The 21,877-nt window shown below is 40.8% G+C and overlaps 1 protein-coding gene across 3 annotated transcripts; it reads right to left on the bottom strand.

Moving 5' to 3' along the window:
* Positions 1–304: 304 nt before the first annotated feature.
* On the bottom strand, positions 305–20,090 carry LOC134350820 (heterogeneous nuclear ribonucleoprotein Q-like). 3 transcript variants are annotated; one of them, XM_063056559.1, is made up of 12 exons: positions 19,936–20,090; positions 19,185–19,347; positions 17,064–17,182; positions 16,471–16,578; positions 14,506–14,619; positions 13,751–13,927; positions 13,531–13,666; positions 10,248–10,453; positions 6,627–6,776; positions 6,349–6,470; positions 4,781–5,147; positions 305–2,901 (listed from the first exon to the last, which is right to left on the bottom strand). In XM_063056559.1, exons 2-12 carry the CDS (start codon positions 19,345–19,347, stop codon positions 2,863–2,865), a joined length of 1,701 nt encoding a protein of 566 aa, XP_062912629.1. In that variant the 5' UTR covers positions 19,936–20,090; the 3' UTR covers positions 305–2,862. The 3 variants fall into 3 exon arrangements, with proteins under 3 accessions (XP_062912629.1, XP_062912630.1, XP_062912628.1); XM_063056560.1 differs by having other exon boundaries at positions 305–2,898; XM_063056558.1 differs by lacking the exon at positions 305–2,901 and having other exon boundaries at positions 2,925–5,147.
* Between the last annotated feature and the right edge of the window lie 1,787 nt (positions 20,091–21,877).

Raw genomic sequence — 21,877 nt, 5'->3', positions numbered from 1 at the left:
GTAAGGAAAACATCAGATCTTCTCTGTATTGGAGATTCCCAATGAAAGGACCTATAATTAGAATCTTGTAAGAATCCTGATCAACAAGGTCGTTGGGGTAGAGAAAACTGTCAAGAAAATGTATTCACTACCTCTGAGCGGAATGTTCTTTCTCCAAGAAAATGGACCTCAACATAATTTGATTGCCACCTGATAGTGCATGGACAGATCTGCTTCACTGAAATATTTTGAAACTAGATATATGATTGTTCTGTCATCAAATGGACAACCAAAGAAATCCTCCATTAGGAAAACATGCTTAAAAATCAAAATCTTTATTACAAAAATAAGTTACACTCACCTCCAGCTTACAGTATAAAACAATGTTTATCTGCAGGAATGAAGCGATGATGATCAATGCCAATGAAATCTTGCTGTACTTAGCAGCAAGGTCCTTTCAGGACAAGTAACATCTCCAGTTTCCATAGGTAGATGAAGGCAATAATTGATCAGGTAGTTTTTGCCAAGATTTACCAATTCACATCCAGATATTAACCTTTCATTTAGTTGCAAACTTTGGGGTAAACTTAAAACTACAATATCCCTTTTAATCAAACACATTTGAATCCCAAAATTTATAAAGTCTTTCACATATCTCACCCTTCTGTTCTTATTTTTACCTGAACTTTTGCTCAATTTTCTTGGTCCCATCCATCTATCTACATGGTCTTGATCCACTTACAAGTTTCCACAAACCTGGTCAGTGCAAGATAGAACACCATGGTGTAGGTACTGACCTGCCCTCACATCTTTTACAAATGCAATGCCACTGACATTAAGCCTACAATGTCATTTGTTAAATATATAAACTACAACAGTGAAACATGATTATAGCAACAATTTACAAGAAATGCAGCATTGGATCCCAACAGAATGCAATATTGTCAAGAATACTGGATAAAATACATCAGTATAAAATAACCTGAAGTCTGATTTTTATAGGCACGGTAGGACTGATGCAAATACAGTCATGTTAATTTAAAATCCGATGCCTCAACATCTAGGTAGTTATTTCTGCAAGGATTTTTTTCTTAAATATCTGCACCAACTCTCTAGTCTCCAACTCCCTTGAAGTTCTGAATCACTCAAGGCAGTTACGCACATCCTCTAGCATGACAAACATTCACAAATCTCAGTGAAGGCAGACAGGTTTATTAACCATGAAACTATGTGCACTTTCTAATGCTAGACCAGCCTTGCTAATCCTTTTTTTATACAATGTAACCCAAATGAAATTAGCACAAAGACTAAACATAAAATTACTTAGATAAACTTGGCCATTGTAATGACCTATAGTGAGGAATATTATAACCTATTGAACAAGCTGTTCAAAACCAAAACAAGGCACCATAGTGCTAGGATAATTCTTAGTTAAACCACAACCACTCTTTCAGTTCTAAGTTTAACCAAAATACATCTCATTTTAAACTATCCTATGGTACTAAAATGCATATTATAAGTTGCTCAAGGGTCAATTTATATGAATTAAGAATTCTCAACAAATATAAGCCTACTCTATTACTTAAGTTCAAAGAACCACTAAAGCATTATACCATGTTACTTAAAGTATCTTAAGTCATTCAACCATCCTAATATACCAAGAGCAAATATCTTAAGATAACCTTAAGAGGTAATAAAAATGTTGTGCATCTAATCTCTGTAGTTGTACAAATCAGCATCCTATCCTTTCTAAACCTGGTAGTTATGGTTATGGGGCTCACTGTATCACTTTTGGAACCAGGAAACAAATTGGAAAAAATTCTAGGTCAAAAGGTTGGACATTTGTGAAAGGTATTTACAAAAGAAACTTGCCACTGAGTCATGGGGGCAACTTATGAAAAAGTGTGCTTACTACAGAGTACAGTACACACATCAAATCCAAACTAACAAAGTATTAACTTCATTAGAACACAAAGATATGTGCAATTCCATACATTGGTAAAACTAACCCATACAAAACTATTTAAAGGGATATTGTAATTTAAACATTACAGTTTGCTGTCATTGAATTTTCAATTTCCAACATCTCAGTACTTACAAAAGTAACAGCTCCTTCAACTATAATACAACCTAAGGTTAACTATAGTATCTGAAAAAGCAACAGCAATTTCAGTTTAATAGAGACAAGAGCAAGGTTTGTTATGGTCATTTGTAATAAAGATAGGGTACCACTACAATTCTCAATACACTAATTTAGCCTGAACTAAAAAGGGTACTGAATAAAACTAAGCAGGCAATAAAAGGTTCTCTTTGTGGCAGATACAGCAAAACAAATCTTGCTCTTGTTTACAGTTCTCTATATATACAGTACACAAAGGGTAGTTTGATCCTCGTTTACCGAGGTAAGTTAACAACCCCCTTTTTTAAAGTTAGGTTCAGAAAAGAACCATTCTTCTGGAATGCTCAACTACCTGAAATATTGGTGATTAATTACACTTCCATCTGCAAGCAGTCCTCTTCAGGAGTAATGAGTTCTCGAACTGCAGTGTGAGGTAGTGATGAGGAATAACACAAGAACTACAATCAGCTGGACGTGAACGCAATGGCTTGGACACAATGTTTTCTGAGCAGGTCTGGTATTTGTACGAATACCGTAGCCATTATGAAATCATCCAACAAAGCAATGGTTATCACCCACCACTACCCCTGTATATTACAAAAAAGGTAAATTTGCTATACAAAATTTAAAAATTACAGTCCATATACATTGACATCTGAAGCTTTTTTCCTTGGCTGTTCCTGGTCTCCATTTGGCGTCATCATCTGGAATCTTACCATCACCTCTTAGCAGCTTCCAGTGTAACTTCAGCAAGTCAGTCATCATCAAAACAGGTCAGGACCGGCCTCGACCTCGTTTTCCTGCTAGTCAGGCAACAAAAGGAAGCCAGTAAGAATTTAAGAAAAATGTTACTGCTCAATAATCCAGTATTTAATATTTCAGTATATTAGCTATCTGAACCCAAAGTACAACAAACAAGCTATTATCACTGCCCAGGTGAATTCATCTTAAAAACTGAGTATACCATTTAATTTAAATATATTTTCAGCTTTTCAAATGATTCCTGAGCTTTCAGCACATTTACATTAATCCATATACACACCCAGGTGGTCCAATGTAATTTTTCAATTTAAAAATATATTCACAGCATTGTTTATCTGGATAAGCTCAAAAGTACACAATTTGTGTTTGAAGTTAATATGGATTTCTGAATTTAATTCTTAGAATGTAAGAAATGGTACACTCCTGTTTCCAAAGAGAATTTGATCAAAATATGTCACCATATTTTGAGAACAGATCTTAGCTTGGTTAAGCAAACATCAGTTATTTCAAAACACAGAGTAAGCATTTTAGGTGTTAAGCAAAGCACATACTAAAATAAGTATTTACTGCTGAAAATTAATAGCAGCTAGGTTTTTTGTGATTTGTACTTTAGAAATGTTCTTTTGACCAAAAATTCATCTTCAGGAATATAACTTTATTTGGAAAAAAGGTACAAAAAGCACAAACCACAAAGAACAAATACATCTAAGGTACCCTTTGGCATCATCCCCACAGTACTTCCATGACATAAGATCAGTGCTTTATTAAAAGTCAAACAGCAATGCAGCAAGTCAGTTAGATAACTTAATGCAAAGCAAATGTGCCTCAATAACGTGCCCTAGTTCACCCGATCAATTTTGACTCTGCTATTGATGTATCACATGCTACCTTAAAAGAATTTCCTTCTCAATGTTAAATATCATTCACATACAAGAAATACATAACTAAAACTGTGCAAATGTTAAAACACGCTTCTAGTACTTCCTTCCATAACCATTCTGACCAAGGATTTCCATTATAAATTCATTGGAGAATTTGGATCAGCTTTTGCGAGATTGGAAAAAATGTCAATGGAAAATGATTGCAACAAAATGGTATTTGGTTAAATCCATGCGGCTCGGGAATTTTGAAATTTTATTGAAGTAGATATTAACAGTAGAAAATACAAGAACTTGACCAAGTGTCACTTCTGGAATAGCCAAATCAAAGAAATGTAATGTTAAATTCGACAAAAGCAAATAAATTCATCTAGGTTCAACTTGCCTACTCCTGGTAGTAATGTACAAAAACATCAGTTATTTCAATTACAAGTAATTCAGTGGGGGCGGGGGTGGGGGGGAGAACACAGTTTGAAAATCTATTTAGCTTGAAAATGTCATGGAAACAGAACTACCAGTAATATGCATACAGTGAAGCCATGTCGAAATGGTAAGCCAGATTTTCGAAAAAAGGTCAAAAACATGATGAATTATGTCAAACCTCTACTAAACCTTCTGGAATGCTTTTATCAAAGCAGCCAAATTTCCAAAAAAAAAAGCCATTCTCAGTGCCATCGTCTATTTGGTAAAAATATATACACAGATTTGCACATATGGGATTCTTGCCAGATGTCACCAATTACCTAGCGGCAGCCAATTGGATTTTTGAAGTCAGTTCAAACAAGCTATCAGTCACGTTATAAACCCTAATGGCTTATTTCCACTGTTGCCCACAAGTAGCCTGATAAAACTCCTGGTTGTTCTCAGATTTGTAACCATAGTTACCAGAATAATCACCACCTTGGAGCGGTTGCTGAGCAATAGGTTGGGAGCCCCAGTTCTGATTATTGGTCTGGCGCCGCTTCGAATCTGGCTGGTTGTACCCATCAGCTTTTCGTTTGCCTCCTACATTTCCACCGCGGCCACCCCTCACACCACGTACCCCGCGGGCTCTCTGCTGTGTCTGGGGACCCCCTCTTGCACCACGAGCACCTCTCCCTGCCATTTGACCACGTTGTGTGAATCCAGATCTTCCACGTGGTTGGGGAACTCCACGACCTCTGACAAGAGGAGCACCTCTCCCACTCCTGCCACTTCGTCCTCTAGCAGTCGTTTGATAATCATCATAACCATAATATGGATCTTCATATCCTCCACGATAATCATGGTAATCGTAGCCATAATAATCATAGTAATCTTCGTAACTATAGTAATCTAAGGAGTAACTGTAACCTCCTCTGGCTCCACGATTTCTGCCTCGTGCTGGAGGGGGCATGCGGGGAGGAGGGTAGTAATAATAATCCTCATACCTGGAGTTAAAAAGACATTTGATTTGTATAAGACATTAGTTCAGTTACAATAATAAATGTTTTTTAAGTTAAAGCAAAGACCTACTCTTAATATATTATAATCAAAGTATACATGGATATCAAATGGAACATTTGAACTGTCAGCAAGCAGATTGAGTGATGTTTTCATTTCTCAATCCTTCAAGAACTACCATGTCTTCATGAGTCACCATTCTCAATACTGATTACCACAGGCAACATGAGAAACACATCTCCCGTGGTCATCAATATTAGGTGCAACAGAACCGAAAAAAAACTGTAATCTATGCCATCAAAATAAAGCAGACTGTATGACAAGAGCATCTGCAACTGTACAAGGTAACCTAAATGAACAGGTAAAACTGAAGGATGCAATTTACATTTACTATGTTTTTCTTTTTTAATTCATTAGAAGTGCAGGGATATAGTACATTTCAGACGGATCAACCTGTACAGTTGTACATAGCCTATCTGACCTACAATTGTGAAAACTAAATTCAGTTTTGGACCAAAATAGGAAACAAAGTTAAAGGAGATAAGGCAATCATCCATGACCGAAATAATTGGCACAACAGTTTCAATCTAATCTAAACGCCAACAAATCTAGTGTGGGAGATTCACAGAATACAACATTACATACAGTCTGCTCTTCTGGTTTAACTGAGGGCAAGATAGAGGAAACAAAAATCAGTTCCTAACAGGGGAACCTAGCATTCTGTAAAGAGCTTAACCTCAATCAGGAATAAGAGTTCAAAAAAGCTTTTTAAAGGTATATTTCTGAAACATGTGCTTTATTAGCTAGATCTATAACCAATTAATAACATTTACTTCCATCTGCTGGTCAAACACCAATTACCAGATAATAAGCAAAAAGTTCCAAATTTCAAAAACATCAGGAATTGAATACACCAGATTTGTCCTGAAAGGATTCATGCTTATATGACTTAAACAAATAATTGATGTGCAAACAGCCAAAGTAGAAGTGCTGTCAAATAGATCTGCTGATGCACCAGCAGCCTGTCTTACAGCTGGACATTCCCACTAGGCTGGAATCTGACCTAGACTCCATGCATCACCAAAAGCAATACTTTTTAACTGGAACAGTTTCTTGGAAAAAACTGCTGACTATAATTAACCTGACTTGAAATAAGATTAAAAATACTGAACCATCAGATATACTCACAGCTGAGATCTAGCAGCTTGCCTCTGAGCCTGACGTTCTTTTTTCTTCTTGTCTGGTGGCTTAGCAAGAACAATTTCAATATTTTCCCCTTCTAGATCTTTCCCATTCATTTCATCCATTGCCTGGAACAAAGTAGTCAGTATAGCGGTTTTACATAATTATTTGCCCAGATATAAATAATTAAACAAACAAGCTGAGTCAAATGATCACTTGCATGGATTATGACAAACTCATGCCTTTCACTTGCTGCATATGCACTACATTGAAACTTTCTTTACCTTTACTGCACCATCTCTTTCATCAAAGTGAATGAATGCATAATCTTTAAGTTTCTTCACCCGCTCCAGTTTGCCAAAGTGACTGAAAGTCTTTTCTAGTAATTCTTCTGTTACTGTACTGGCCAAATTACGAACAAACAGCACTTTTACCTGTAATCAAAATGTATATAAGTCAATTATTTCTAAAGAAAAACATTAAGAACATTAAATAATTTTATTTTATCTGTATTTACACAGGAGATGGGCAAGTCTATAGAAGTGAGGCAAAGTGGCATCAACTTTATGGACACTATACAGATTACAGGAGATGTTTGACATGCTGAGGCTATTAGGGTGGATAAATCTCCAGGGCCTGACAAGGTGCTCCATCGGACCCAGTGAGAGACAAGTACAGAAATTGACAGGACCCTAGCAGAGACATTTAAAACATTATCAACAGGTGAGCACTGCATAGGCCACTGTTTAACAAAGGCTCTCAAGATAAACCAGGAAATGATAGGCCAGTACACCTGACATCAATTATTGAATAGAATTCTAAGAGAGCAGATATACCAGTATTTAGATAGACATGGACTGATTAAGGATGGTCAGCATGGCTTCCTGCCTGGTAGATCATGCCTACCCAATCTTATATATTTTTCAAAGAAGTTACCAGGAAAGTTGATGAAGGCAAGGCAGAAGGTTGGCAACCAGATCATGAAATTTGCAGATTGGGTAGTATAGTGTACAGCAAGGAAGGCTATCAAGGCTTGCAGCGAGATCTGGACCAGCTAGAAAAATGGATTGAAAATGGCAGAAGGAATTTAATACAGACAAGTGCAAGGTATTGCATTTCAGTAGGACCAACCAGGGTAGGGCACTGAGGAACGTGGTACAACAAAGGGATCTGGGAGTACAGGTCCATATTACGTTGAAAATAGTGTCACAAAGAAAGCTTTTGGTACAATGACCTTCATAAATCAAAATAGTGAGTACAGGAGATGGGATGTTATGTTGAACTTATACAAGATATTGGTGAGGCCTAATTTGAACTATTGTGTTCAGTTTTGGTCACCTGCCCACAGAAAAGATGTAAATAAGTACAGAGAAAAGTTACAAGGATGTTGCTGGGTCTGCAAGACCTGAGTTATAAGGAAAGATTGAATAGATTGGGACTTTATTCCTTGGAGCATTGAACATTGAGATTTGATAGAGGTACACAAAATTATGACGGGTATAGATAAAATGCAAGCAGGTTCTCCCCCCCTTCCCTCCCCCCCAGAGGTTGGGTGGGACAACAACCAGAGGTCAAGGGTGAAAGACAAAAAGATTAAGGGGAACATGAGGGCAAACATCTTCACTCAGAGGGTCATGACAGTGTGGAACAAGTCGCCAGTGGTGCATGCAAGCTCGATTTCAATGTTTGGAAGTATTGATAGGCACAGGGGTAATAGGGGTATGGAAGGCTATGGTCCTGGTGCAGATCAATGGGAGTAGGCAGCTTGAATGGTTGAGCACAGACTAGCGTGTTTCTGTGCTGTACTTTCCTATGACTATTTTCTTTCCATTGATCACTGTGGCCAAAAGTAAAAATGTGTAAAAAGTAAGAAGAGAAGTCTTGGAGTGAAAGTATACAGCCCAAGATGCAAGCTAGACTTTGGTGTACATTTGTCTGGAAGGCCAGTATTACATGTCCCTATTTGTCCTTGAAATAGGTAGTGAGCTATCGTCCAAGAGGTGAGATTAGGTACTTCACAACGAGTTTCATGATTCCTAATCAGCCACAATGAAATGCTGGCAATATATGGTAAGATCTGTACAAAAGGGACAAGTGACACCCGACCAATATACTTACGGGCAGGCTTTCTAGAGCCATTGCAGAGATTGGCGAGGGGTAAGAGAAAGAGTGAAGACAGGATGCAGCAGTTGGAGGGAAGTTAGATGCAATGTGTAGAGACTATGAGGAAAGATAGGCAGCAGATAGATTATTCATGCAGTTGGATAGGTTTGATGTGAGAAGTATCAGAAACAAGGGTGATGAACTTAGCATGGATTTGTACACAGAACTTGTCACAGGCTACATAGAAAGTCTTAATGAAGGGTCTCAGCCCAAAAAGTCGGCTGTATTCTTCTCCATAGATGCTGCCTGACCGGTTGAGTTCCTCCACCATTTTGTGCGCTACAACGGGATAAGTTGCAGAGCTGGGTTGAGAAGTAGCATAGAATTCAATTGTAAAAGCACAAAACGATATAGTTTGAAAAGTAAAACTTTTAACGCTGAGAACAGGATTAACAGCAAGATTTTCCTGCCCCTCGGTTTAGAGTAACAGAAGGATGTTGAGGCTCACATCTACAGATCCTTTAAAATTGCTTAAGGCATGTGGTGTCGTAGCCTTCGTTAGTCAGGGGTTAAAGTCCTAGAGCTACAAGATAATGTTGCAGCTCTATAAAACTGTGGTTAGACCACACTTAGGAATAACATGTTCAGTTCCAGTCGCCTCATAAGGAGGATATGGAATCTTTAAAGAGAGTGTAAAGGAGATTTACCTGGATTAGAGAATGTCTTGTGAGGAAAGGTTGAGTGAGCTTGGGCTTCTCTTTAGAGAGAAGAAAGATGAGAGGTCACTTGATAGTTTATGATAGTAAGAGGCATAGACAGACAGTGAGTTAAGTATACGGGGGGTTGTCAAAGGTAGACATTTTTTCACAATGCAAACGTACTGCCAGGTGGTGGTAAAGGCACATCTATTAGACACATCCAAGACTTGTTAATAGACACATGGATGAAAAAAAAAATGGTAGGTTATGTGGGAGGGAAGCATTAAATTGATCTTGCACTAGGTTAAATGTTCTGTACTGTTTTATGTTCTATATTTCAAAACTAGCATAATGAGAGACATTGGGGATGGTGAACTGTTGGTACACGCTATTGTCTGCCTTGTTAGTGAGTGAAGCCTTGAGGTTGGAAAATGCCGTTTTAACAACCCATGGAAAGTAGGTATCTCAAACCCAAGATAAATTTCATGCCAACAATGTGAGATTCTGTGGATATTCCATATGTGGATAGCTTCCCCGTAGCAGCCATGGCTCAAGACCTGATTGGTGCAAATAAAACTTGCTACTACCAGCTCAGAACAAAAGAGTACTAAGAACTTGATTCATGAGGGGTAAACTCCAGTATCTGTAAATGTTCAAGGTGGCAAATTTTGTAACACTCAATTAATGCATCCTTTCAGATGTTATACCAAATCTTCAAAGAGAAAACTTAAAATTTAGGCAAACACAGGTGATCTTAATAAAGCAGGTAGATTTATCCCAAATCATATGAAACTCGTCAACTGCTGAAGTTACATCCAATACAGATTATACAACTGCACTCCGGTGCCTGAGGAAATGTGAGCCATTCACTACTGAACGTGTACTGGAAGCTGCTACATATATGACATGGAGTCTCAAGCACTACTGAGTATTTCACAATGGCATTCCATTTCAGAGTGCACTCCAAAATCGGCAAGTAATGTAGCGATCCTGATAATTATCACTAGAGGTGACTGCAGCACTAGTTCTTCATAGTGAAATTATGGATTTGAAATACCATTCCAATAAATGTGGAAAATACTTAAAACATTCAGGAAGCATTACCTTTGACATGACCTCTGGATCGGGATCTTCAATGGGGTCTGCCCATTCCACTGTGACAACATTACCCCAGACCTTCACTTTTCCACTCATAAGCCTGCGCCTGGCCTGGGCAGCAGATTTATGATCTTCAAACTCCAAGAAGCAGAAACCCCTATTCTTCTTCTTATCATCCGGTTGGTGATACAGTATCACATCTGTGAGCCCCTCTGACAAAATAAATATAATACTTTTTAGCCTCTACTCTTCTCTCTACGTTTATCAACCTACTGATAAAGCAGTTTTCTTCAGAGTTGAAATACATGAAGATGCAACATCAATAATATTCCCAAAATTTCTTCTATCCTAATGAAATACAATAGCTGATCAGCCTACAAACTGATCAGGATACCATTAATCTGCAAAAAGAAAAAGGGATATTTTGTTCTGAGCTACTTCTTTCCTGTTTCCTACTTTTCATGGAAAGACCAGGTTCCACTGAACTACAAGCCTAGCAACCTATCCACTGGCTGCCAAGCGAGTGAGACTGCCAGTTTCCGACCTAAATTTACAGTAGGATCATGATTGCCAGATCATGAAAAAATGGTCAAGATGAATATAGGGCAGCTTGGAGCTCACACGAGTAGGTCAAAATACAACATTCTATTAACCCGAGCTCCCATAACACATTCCCTTGGTCTTACACTAAAAATTACCTCAGCCTACACATATGATCATAGTGTGCAACTATAGATGTCCCATTGAAGTGAATGGGAATAAAATTACAGAAATGAAAGGAGACCTGCTCATTAAGTCAATATGCAGTGCTTTCTTCAGCATTGCATTCATATCATCCTCCAGTAGTTCCCATATTTTCTTGACTACGACCAGCAAAACATTTAGAATATTTCAGTGACTAATATCTCATTAGATATCAGTCATTCTGGGACAGCTGCTGGAAGAGATCCTGCACTGAGTCTCTGCCCCAATGAAAGGTAGGGCAAAAAACTATATTGAATGAAAGAAATACACTACGGTTCAGGAAGCACGCAAATTATGTGCTCTGGAGCTTGAGCATTCAGCCAGGAAAGAACACCAACCAGAGCAAGCACACCCCTATTATCCTCAGCCCAATGCTCGGAGCAAAGAGAATATCTGTACCAGCTTAACTCATTCAAACATACAATGTGCCTTCAAACTTAACAAATAACTTTTAAGTCAAGTATACATTTTACTAAGACTTTTCCTATATTTTACGAGGATGAGATAAGGCTCTAGCATTAATCTTACAATTTGACAGACATCTTAAATTTCACGTCTTGCACACCCAGGTCATTAGATGGACATAAGAGATGTCCCCCGCTTTTCGAACGTTCGCTTTACGAAACCTCACTGTTACGAAAGACCTACGTTAGTACCCTGTTTTCGCTTTCAGGTGTTTTCACTGTTACGAAAAAAAGCAGCACGCGATAAAAAATTCAGCACGTGCCCCGAGCAGCCGCTCTCCCCGGATTCGGAACTGCTTTGCTTTAATACGTGCCTGTGAGCAGCCGTTTGCAAGGTGAGTTCTATGGTATCGGAAAAGCCTAAAAGAGCTCGTAAGGGTGTTACACTTAGCGTAAAACTAGACATAATTAAGCATTTCGATCGTGGTGAACGAAACAAGGACAAAGTGAGTTTCGCTTGTGGAAGCTGACAAAGGTGATGTTGAAGAGGTTTTGGCATCCCATCACCAAGAACTGATAGATGAAGAGCTGATGCAATTGGAAGAAGAAAGGATAACAATCAAAACCAAATGCAGTAGCGAAAGTGAAGTCGTCCAGGAACTGAATGTGAAGCAACTGCATGAGATTTTCACTGTAATGATAAAGTACGACTTTAATTTTGAAAGAGTACATAGGCTTAGGGGATATTTGCAAGATGGTTTGAGTCCTTACAAAGAACTGTATGATAGAAAAAATGTGCGAGGCTCAGCAGTCAAGCAAGCCTTCCACATCAGCCACAGCAGACGACAAACCTCAACCTTCGACATTGAGGCAGGCAGTCATAGGAGAAGATGAGCTGCTCGCCCTAATGGAAACAGATGATGAGATGACACCCCAGTGTCCCACCACCCCAACACTCAGGCCGCGGACAGATACTGTACCAATTCGCAGAGAATACAGCAGTAGCCGGGAGACACACAGCACATCTTTAAGAAAAAAGCCAAAATAAACATTCTAATTAATTAGGTGCCGCCCAACACATAAATGTCGGCCCAGATCAGAGGCGATGCAATCGGCACAGATCTGGGCCAACATTAATGTGCCGGGCAGCACCTAATTAATTAGGTTTATTTCGGCTTTTTTCTTACAGATGTGCTGTGTGCTTCCCGGCTACCGCTGGACCCCTGCATGCTTCGCGGCAATGTATCAGTCGGCGGCCTGGAGGGTGGGGCCACTGCACCACCCCAACCTCCGACGACTCAGCCTAACACACCATCATTAGTGTGCTTGGCGCTGAACCAATTCCGGTATGTGATACTACACTGTACATACATTATTTCTACTTTATATAGGCTGTGTATTTTTACGTGTTATTTGGTATGATTTGGCAGCTTCATAGTTTAAATGTTACTGGAGAGCACTTGCACCGTTTTTGCCAACAGCGCTTGCGTGAGATTTTCTGCCGACGGCGCTTGCGTTGAGATTTTCACTACGGAGAACAGTGCAGTAATGATTGTGGAATATAGGCTGTGTATTTATATCATTCCTGCTTTTACTATATGTTACTGTTATTTTAGGTTTTGTGTTATTTGGCATGATTTGGTAGGTTATTTTTGGGTCTGCGAATGCTCACAAAATTTCCTCCCATAAATAAATGGTAATTGCTTCTTCGCTTTACGACATTTCGGCTTACGAACCATTTCATAGGAACGCTCTACCTTTGGATAGCGGGGGAAACCTGTATCACTAAAAGGAATTAATTTTTCAACACAGGACAAGAAAATAACTGAATGGGAATATTAGACTAATTTTACAGTTATCAATAAAAGTGGGACACACTAAGCATACACAATTATGTGACTCAATAACGAATAATGGACTTAAATCCAACCACACCACAAACTGCATGTGTTATTTCATTAACAAATCAAACTTTTTTTGGTCAGCAATGAAATCATTTGTTGCAGAACTTGCTGTCAGTTTAACCCAATGATTTGCAGTGCAGGGAATTTGCTTCATACATCACACTACAAGCCACTGTAATTATTCAATGGATAGTATGCATGAATTGAACCAACAGAATGAAATCAAATCAATTTTACCTGTAACCTTTCTGAACTCATCCATAATTTGTTCTTTCGTCTTGCTTTTTGGAATGGATCCCACGAAAAGTCTGTTGTTTGCCACAGAAATGCAAACACCAATGTGTTTACCAGGCCGAATTTCATGGTTATCGCACTGAAAATTGATAACTGGGTCAATTAATGAGCCTTAATTAAAAAGGAATCGATTATAGCATACATAACCATTGCAGAATCTCACCAATTTTACTGCCTCCTGTGCTGCATCTTTGGAGCAAAATGTGACGAAAGCATACCCCCGATTCAAACCAGTTAGTGGATCCATCATCAAGCGTAAATCCCAAATTGGCCCAGCTTTCTCAAAAAGGGGAACAAGTTCATCTTCAAAGAGATCTCTTGGTATTTTTCCTACAAATATCTTTGACAAAAATGTACTGATTTAATAAAAACATTCAAATAACAACTAGTTTTAACTTTTACATCAAGAAACTGGTAGTAAGGGCTCTCTATACTATCAAAGGGATATCCTAAGAAATTAACACTCAACTTCCACTGAATACACAATACCATTCAAAGGCTCTTATTTAAAATTTCCCACGAGATTTAAGATCAGCTTTATTTGTCACACGTATATTGAAACAAAGTAAAATGCATTGTTTGCATCAACAACTGACAGTCCATGGATGTTCAGGGAGCAGCCCACAAGTGCATCCATGCTTCTAGTAGCAACATAGCATGCCCACATACACACCTTTGGAATGTGAGATAAACTGAGGAAATCCACAGTTACGGGGAGAACGTACAGACTCAGACAGCTGCAGCAATTGAACCCCAGTCACTAAAGCTATATCACCTTACACTAAAAGGTAGCTATAGGGCTGCTCTTTTAAGGTGCACATCACTTTTTCTGATCTTGAGCAAACATTCACATGACAAGTTCATCATTAATTTATTCGGTCTATGAAACATCCATCCTTTCCAAGCACTACTGCTTACCTCAGTACCAATGTTCGGTTGAGGACCTGAATGAACTGTATCAGGTGGGGGACCACCATATTTTCGCTGACCTGTGGTAACATCAAGCGTATAACCTGTTCTTTCTAAGAGAGCCTAAGGGAATAAAAACAAAATTAAAATCAAAAATCAGCAATGGTAGCTTTGAGGAGTTGAATTTAATATTATTACAGGCAACTCTCTCAATCCCAGTAAAATAAACAATGGGACAATCTTTAACACACATAGATGGTAAACGGTCAGTTTGTTTGGATGGAGTAATTTTCTACAGTGCCAAGGATGGTCTGTGAACCTTCTGCTCCAGTATCTAAGAGCATTTACCCACATTGGGAAATTTTGGATAGCCATAATTCAAGCCCATCAAGCTACTTGCTAATATACGATTATCCAGACCAACACAAAAAGGTAATTTGAAAACATCAGATAAGCAAGATGTTGGCAAGGCATCAAGCATAAAGCACCAATAAAGTCCAACATAATTGCAATTTTCTGAAGTAGACCACCAACAACTTCTTGACATCAACATTTACTGGAAGGCGCCATCCCACTCAGCTCCTCACTTATTGGTTCTGTTCCAGGAAGGAGAGATGACAAGAGCAATGCAGTTGTCAAACATGCAAAAGATCGTTGTGCACAGGTCAACAGTCAGGGCAGAAAAAGTGGTAAGTGCAGGTGCTGGCTGTGGAGGGAGAAATACCTCATCCAGACCAATGTCCACCAACTCCAGTACACCTATATGGAGTGCCAACTATTCCAAACTCTGATGATGCTGAAGGATAAACCCTAACAGTTAATGACAACAGCTGGTTAGACTGATCTGATTGCAACCTCACCCACTCCTACCTTAAGAACATTAAGGATGGTGGAAGCAAATTTTGAAAATGTGCGCAAGCCCAGTTAGTAGAGCTGCTGCCTTAGCTTTCCAGCAAACCAAGTTCCATCCTCACTGCTGATACTAACTGAGCAGTTAGCACTACCCCCCCCCCCCCGCCCCATGACAGCATGGCTTTCCTCCCACATCCCAATGACAGGAGCCTGGCACAAATACAATGGGATTCTGTAAATGTGTGGCTAATGGTCACCAGACTATGTTGTGTAATTATGCCTCAATACAAAGAACTCAGAATATTCAAACCTCAAAAAAATGTTCTCTCCAATCTCTATAATGGACAATCCATTATAGCCTAGATTGGAGTTTCCAAACTTTAAGCCATGGACTCCCTACCATTAACTGAGGGGTCCATGGACCCCCCCCCCCCCGCAGTGAGAACCCTGGTCTAGATTATCCAAGAAATATATCCTCCACATCCACCCTGTGGATATTCAAATTGAAAGACCCTTTAAATTTCAATAAACCCCTTCACCTGTTCAACCTTTTGACATTTTAACAGGAAGACATTATTCCTGTTTTGCCTGCAACTTAATATAGGCCTAACTATTAAGAGCACAAGGCAAGAACTCAATTTGGATATCCATTGACATAGCCAGCCAGTTAGGTAACACAAGCTAAAATTAGTACCCCACCAATATTTAGCATTGAAATCTGCCACCAAAGCAGTCATGCTGAACTTTGACCAATGGCTGAAATAAATACTACCAAAAAGGGACAGTTTTTTGCTAAACTGTCCCATTCTTAGCCAAATATACCTAAGGCCATCTGACAAAAGCAATCCCCCTCAGCATCCCCAAGTCAAGAAAATCTGTTGCCAACTGTCTCTCAACAATCTTAAATATTGCAAACTGACTTTAGTTGATGATATACCACCAATTGAGATACCAGAGTTAGCTTAATTTCCAGTACCTCTGAATGTGTTAAGTCACCAAAGTTACAACAGCTCTCTTCCCCAATCAAATTACGGCTCTAAAAGCAGCACTTTTTCCAGACGTACAAAGGTATTAAAATTCAAAGAGCAAAGTATTGTGAGCATTGTAATATTGGAACTGTACCTTAATTTTTGTCTCATCAGGACCTTTATTAGCATCTGTCACCTTAGATCCTTGCTTTTCTCTTTGTCTGTAGGTCTTCATTACACCACATAGAAAGGCACTTTTATTCTTCAGGAAAATAAAATAGATTAAATCAGTCACAAAGGATATTCTAACCAATAAAACTTAATACTGACCACTACTTATAGCATTGTATCAACAACTAGCATCACCCAGATGCTTCCTGAACAAGTATCATAGACTGCAAATAAATAAGAGTAAGGGAGAAGAAACTGGTTCTGCTGTTCGCAACGAACACGTGAGGATGTCCATACGTTGTTTGTTCATAACCCCAGGATGGCCCTCATTTTGGACAGTGCAACAAAAACCTCAACTTATACTCTCAAAACTCAAGAATAAATAATTTTAGCCTAACAATAATGTAGCTCCAAGAATACACAGAAGACAGATTTGTGCAACACCTGCAAAACTGCACCAACTTCATATCACTTAAGTTCCAATTTATAAACCTCCCCAGAAACTGAATATTAACATACAGAAATTCCTATAAAACATAACCACAATCTGTACTTGTGGAAGATGAAAACGATTACCTGAACATGTGAAAGATCACTTTCCTTAAACTGCTGCAGCACTGACAATGCACCTTCTTCATTGAACTCCCTCAAAGCATCAATCGCTCTCTCATCTAAATCACTATGGGACACCAAGCCTACAGGAAAAAAGATCTGGAATTTAGTAACAGCCTCTGAAGAATTGTAATTCAGTATTGTTCACCTTGTAAAATTACTGATTTTATCATACTTTCAACTCTGCTGAAATAAAATATACACTAGTGAGAAATATTATTTTTCCACAATGGCTTCAAAGGATCTTACGAAAACTGCCACTTATCATTTAAGGCGAATGGTACATTGCCCTTCATTGGAATAGGATTTCACTGCAGGAGCAAGTATGTTTTGCTACGATTATTTTGGACTATTGCTGGAGTAGTCTGTGCAACATTTGACACAGTATTTAAGAAATTGTACACTTGAGGGTGTGCAAAAGGTGGCTCATCAGATTGAAAAAAGATCTTATTAAAATACACAAAATTCTGACGCATCTTGACAGGCCAGATACCAGGGCACCTCCTTCTGTGTAGGGAAGTGGGGTTGTTGTTCATGGTTTCAGGATACTAGGCCACACATTTAAGACTGAAATGAAGAAAAACACTTCCAAAGAGCCTACAATCTTGAATTCTCATTTATTGTAAGCTGTGGAAGTCAAGTCATTAAGTACAGTGGGAATGGAGTATCGAGATAAAGTCAGCCATGAGCTGAATGGCAGAGTAGGCTTGAAGGGCTGAATGGCCTGTTCCTACTATACTTGTTTGTAATGAAAGTCAACAGAAAAAAAAATCAGTGATAGCATTTATAGCTTCTCCTCTTCCAAGATGCTTACACTGTAAAACAACTTTAACTTCAAATAAAAGGCATAGAAAACTCTCAACAGCAACTTCCCAAATACCAGTCAACAGATTTCTGAACTCACCAAGTTTTCATGTAATCTAAATGCAGAAAGATAGGCAGCAGTGTTCAGGGAGAAATCTCAGCCAATGAAAACCAAAGGAGAGATCTCTGCTCCACTGGACTAAAAGATAATGCAAATTCATTGAGTTTTTATAAGTGCTCCAGCTGAGAAGACATGAGATGAGGCACAGACTAAGAAAGTATTGGATGGTCAAGCTAGAGAAAAGCAAATGGATGGAGATATCATTTGCTGAAATACCTCAACCTGGGTCCAGAGATTAGCTTTTCATCAGTGGTCACAGAACCTGAGGCATCTGTACAATATTTTGCATTTCAAGAATAATCAACAGCCCCCACAGAAAGACACCCTCACCTCCTTAAGAGTTTTTAATTGGTTAATCATGACATGTAGATTCCAGCATTAATAAAACTAAAAAGAAAATGGTTTACCCTCAAACTTTCAGTACGGACACCAGAAAAGTGACAAATTCAAACTTTGAAATACCAACACTTAGTTAGGAATCTCCTCCCCTGACCCCCACAAAGTGATTTGGTTGTCCTTTGAAAATAACGCACTCATATGAAGTTCATTGATAAACATACTCAAGTAACAGTAGCAAATTCACTGTAAAATAGTATCAAAATGGTACTTTTTTAAAAACTAGAATGACAATTGATTTTGCTGAAACTTTAAGCAATGGTCATCTTGTGAGGTTAACCTATTAGGTCACAGGACATCAACAGAGATCAGATCAATGGATCACAGGTTACTCTGAGTACTGTACTGTCATGACTCAGCTACATCCCTGGCTGAGACTGTTCAGCTGACAAACGAGGAACTGAAACGTGGTTTACTTCACATGCCTGGCAATGCACTAAAAACAAATTGCATTACTAGACCACACAATGAATTTCCAAGGATTCAGCTTTTCCTTCAGGTGAAAACTGGCAGACTGCAGTTTCATTGATCTGAAACACAAACTTGTCTATAAATAGGCACGTTTCTTACATCAGTAGGTATTCATCTTGCCTTGATGCTGATGGAAGGGCTGCAATGTGGACAATTATCCTGCGTGAAATGTTCAACTGTACTGAGGTTGAGCTCATTATAAACTTAAGAACAGGGGCCCATTATGAACCCGAACCACAACAGCAAATGGGTGTACTTTAACCACACTTTTGATTAGAGTGTACAATACATACCTGCTAAATAAATTTCATCTAATTTGTCTGCAACCTTTCGTGGCAAGCCAGCCGTTAATAAAGTCTGGTAGTGTTCAGACCGAAGACTGGTAGTGGAAGTTTCCATGGGCTCCTCTATCCCATTCCCATTCATGTGCTCGGTCGCCATTGCTTCAGTGGACATCTGTACACGTGGACAGAAGGAAGTCAGAACATGTGCGGAGCCGCCGCTCAGTGCTGACAGCCGTGCGGTCAGAAAAACGGGTACAGTCAGGTTCGGCGTGGCCGGCACCGGGCACCACCCTATACTAGCCTAGATCAACTACAGCCCCAGGCCCAAGAGCCTCCGCGGACCCGGGCCTTCCCGCCCTTTTCATCCGGTCCGAGGGCGCGGCGGGAAAGACACCGACATGTGCCCGGGTTGGGGATGGGTCTCCCGGGCCCGGACCACACATCCTTCAGCCCGGAGGCCGGGCCAAGACACGCCGTCACCGGCCATGTGGGCCGGACAAAGCCCGGAGCCGGCACGTCCACCGCCGCCCCCCCCTTCACTGCGGCGCCCGGCTGGCACCTCCCAACACCCCGGCAGTGGCTGGCAGCCCGGCCCCCGCCAGCACGGACTAACAATGCGCCCTGACACACCTCGAGTTTGACGGTCGGCCCCCTCCTCCCCGACAGCCCGGACCCTGCTCCCTATGGACCAGCAAGGCGGCAGTTCAGTCCGACGGGAGCGCCGGGCCGGGTTGGTGGGCGGATGCCGGCCGGTGCTCACCTGGCTACCGGTGTGCGGCGGTAGCGGTGCGAACTCGGCTGGTTCAGCCCCTCCGCTGGCGCTGGTGCTTCACAAAATGGCGGCTGCGCGCGGCTCCCCCAACCCCGAGTCCGTCCGCTCTCTCACTCACGCGCTCGCCGCCTCGCTTCGCGGGGTCTCCCGATCTACCCCGCAAGGACACTGTCAATGGAAAGCACGGCGTCACGCCTCCCCGCCCCGCCATTGGGCAAGTTCCTCAGACCGGACCCGCCCCTTTCCCACGTGACGGGTGATTGACAGAACGTATCTGCCAGCTGCATGGGCGCGGACCGTCTCCGCCCAGTTCTGCCTCTGGCACGCCTTTGGGTGCTGTCCTGGACACAAGGGGAGTGGGTGTAATGTGCATAGGAACAAAAGAACATATGAATCAGAACAGTCGATCCCTCGCCTCCATTTAGTGATAGTTGAAAACTGAAATAAACTGCGAGAGCTGGAAAAAGACAGGAAATGCTGGAAACACTAAGCGCTTCTCGCAACATCTGTGCAAAGAGAAACACCAAATGGTTCAGGTGATGGAACGGAGACACAAGAGAGTGCAGATGCTGGAATCTGGAGCAAAAATATACCAGTAGTTGGAGGAACACTGTGAATGCCTGCAAGAAAATGAATCTCGGGGTAGTATTCGGTGACAAATTGTATACTTTGACAATAAATTTACTTTGAACTTTGAAATGGACTGTTTAATATAGGGTCCAGGTGAGGGTCTAAATCAGAAATATGGATTGTTTCTTTCCCGACACAGATATTGCCTGACCAGCTGAGTGTTTCCAGCTGTTTATTCTGCTATTCAATAATGAAGTGACTCCGTCTCATCCTTAATCAACGTTTTCGTGCATTCCCACCACCCGCCCTGGTTCCTTTGTGTTTCAACTGTTTGTCAAAGGTCTCAATCTCCACGTCCAAGGTAGAGACCTGTAAGGAGAAATTCTTGAACACGAGGAATTCTGCAGATGCTGGAAATTCAAGCAACACACATCAAAGTTGCTACAGGCCAGGCAGCATCTCGAGGAAGAGGTACAGTCGACGTTTCAGGCCGAGACCCTTCGTCAGGACTAACTGAAGGAAGAGCTAGTAAGAGATTTGAAAGTGGGAGGGGGGGAGATCCAAAATGATGGGAGAAGACAGGAGGGGGAGGATGGAACCAAGAGCTGGACAGGTGATTGGCAAAAGGGATATGAGAGGATCGTGGGACAGGAGGCCCAGGGAGAAGGAAAAGGGGGGGGTGAAAACCCAGAGGATGGGCAAGGGGTATAGTCAGAGGGAGAAAAAGGAGAGAGAGAGAAAGAATGTGTGTATATAAATAAATAACGGATGGGGTACGAGGGGGAGGTGGGGCATTAGTGGAAGTTAGAGAAGTCAATGTTCATGCCATCAGGTTGGAGGCTACCCAGATGGAATATAAGGTGTTGTTCCTCCAACCTGAGTGTGGCTTCATCTTTACAGTAGAGGAGGTCGTGGATAGACATATCAGAATGGGAATGGGATGTGGAATTAAGATGCGTGGCCACTGGGAGATCCTGATTTCTCTGGCGAACAGAGCGTAGGTGTTCAGCAAAATGATCCTCCAGTCTGCGACGGGTCTCGCCAATATATAGAAGGCCACATCGGGAGCAAGAGACGCAGTATATCACCCCAGCCGACTCACAGGTGAAGTGTCACCTCACCTGGAAGGACTGTCTGGGGCCCTGAATGGTGGTAAGGGAGGAAGTGTAAGGGCATGTGTAGCACTTGTTCCGCTTACAAGGATAAGTGCCAGGAGGGAGATCAGTGGGGAGGGATGGGGGGGACAAATGGACAAGGGAGTCGCGTAGGGAGTGATCCCTGCAGAAAGCAGAGAGGGAGGGAGGGAAAGATGTGCTTAGTGGTGGGATCCCATTGGAGGTGGCGGAAGTTATAGAGAATA

Source organism: Mobula hypostoma, chromosome 8 (genome assembly GCF_963921235.1).
Source record: "Mobula hypostoma chromosome 8, sMobHyp1.1, whole genome shotgun sequence".
Taxonomy (NCBI): domain Eukaryota; kingdom Metazoa; phylum Chordata; class Chondrichthyes; order Myliobatiformes; family Myliobatidae; genus Mobula; species Mobula hypostoma.
The sequence above is the reverse complement of the archived record's forward strand: the minus strand, read 5'-3'. Positions and strand labels throughout refer to the sequence as shown.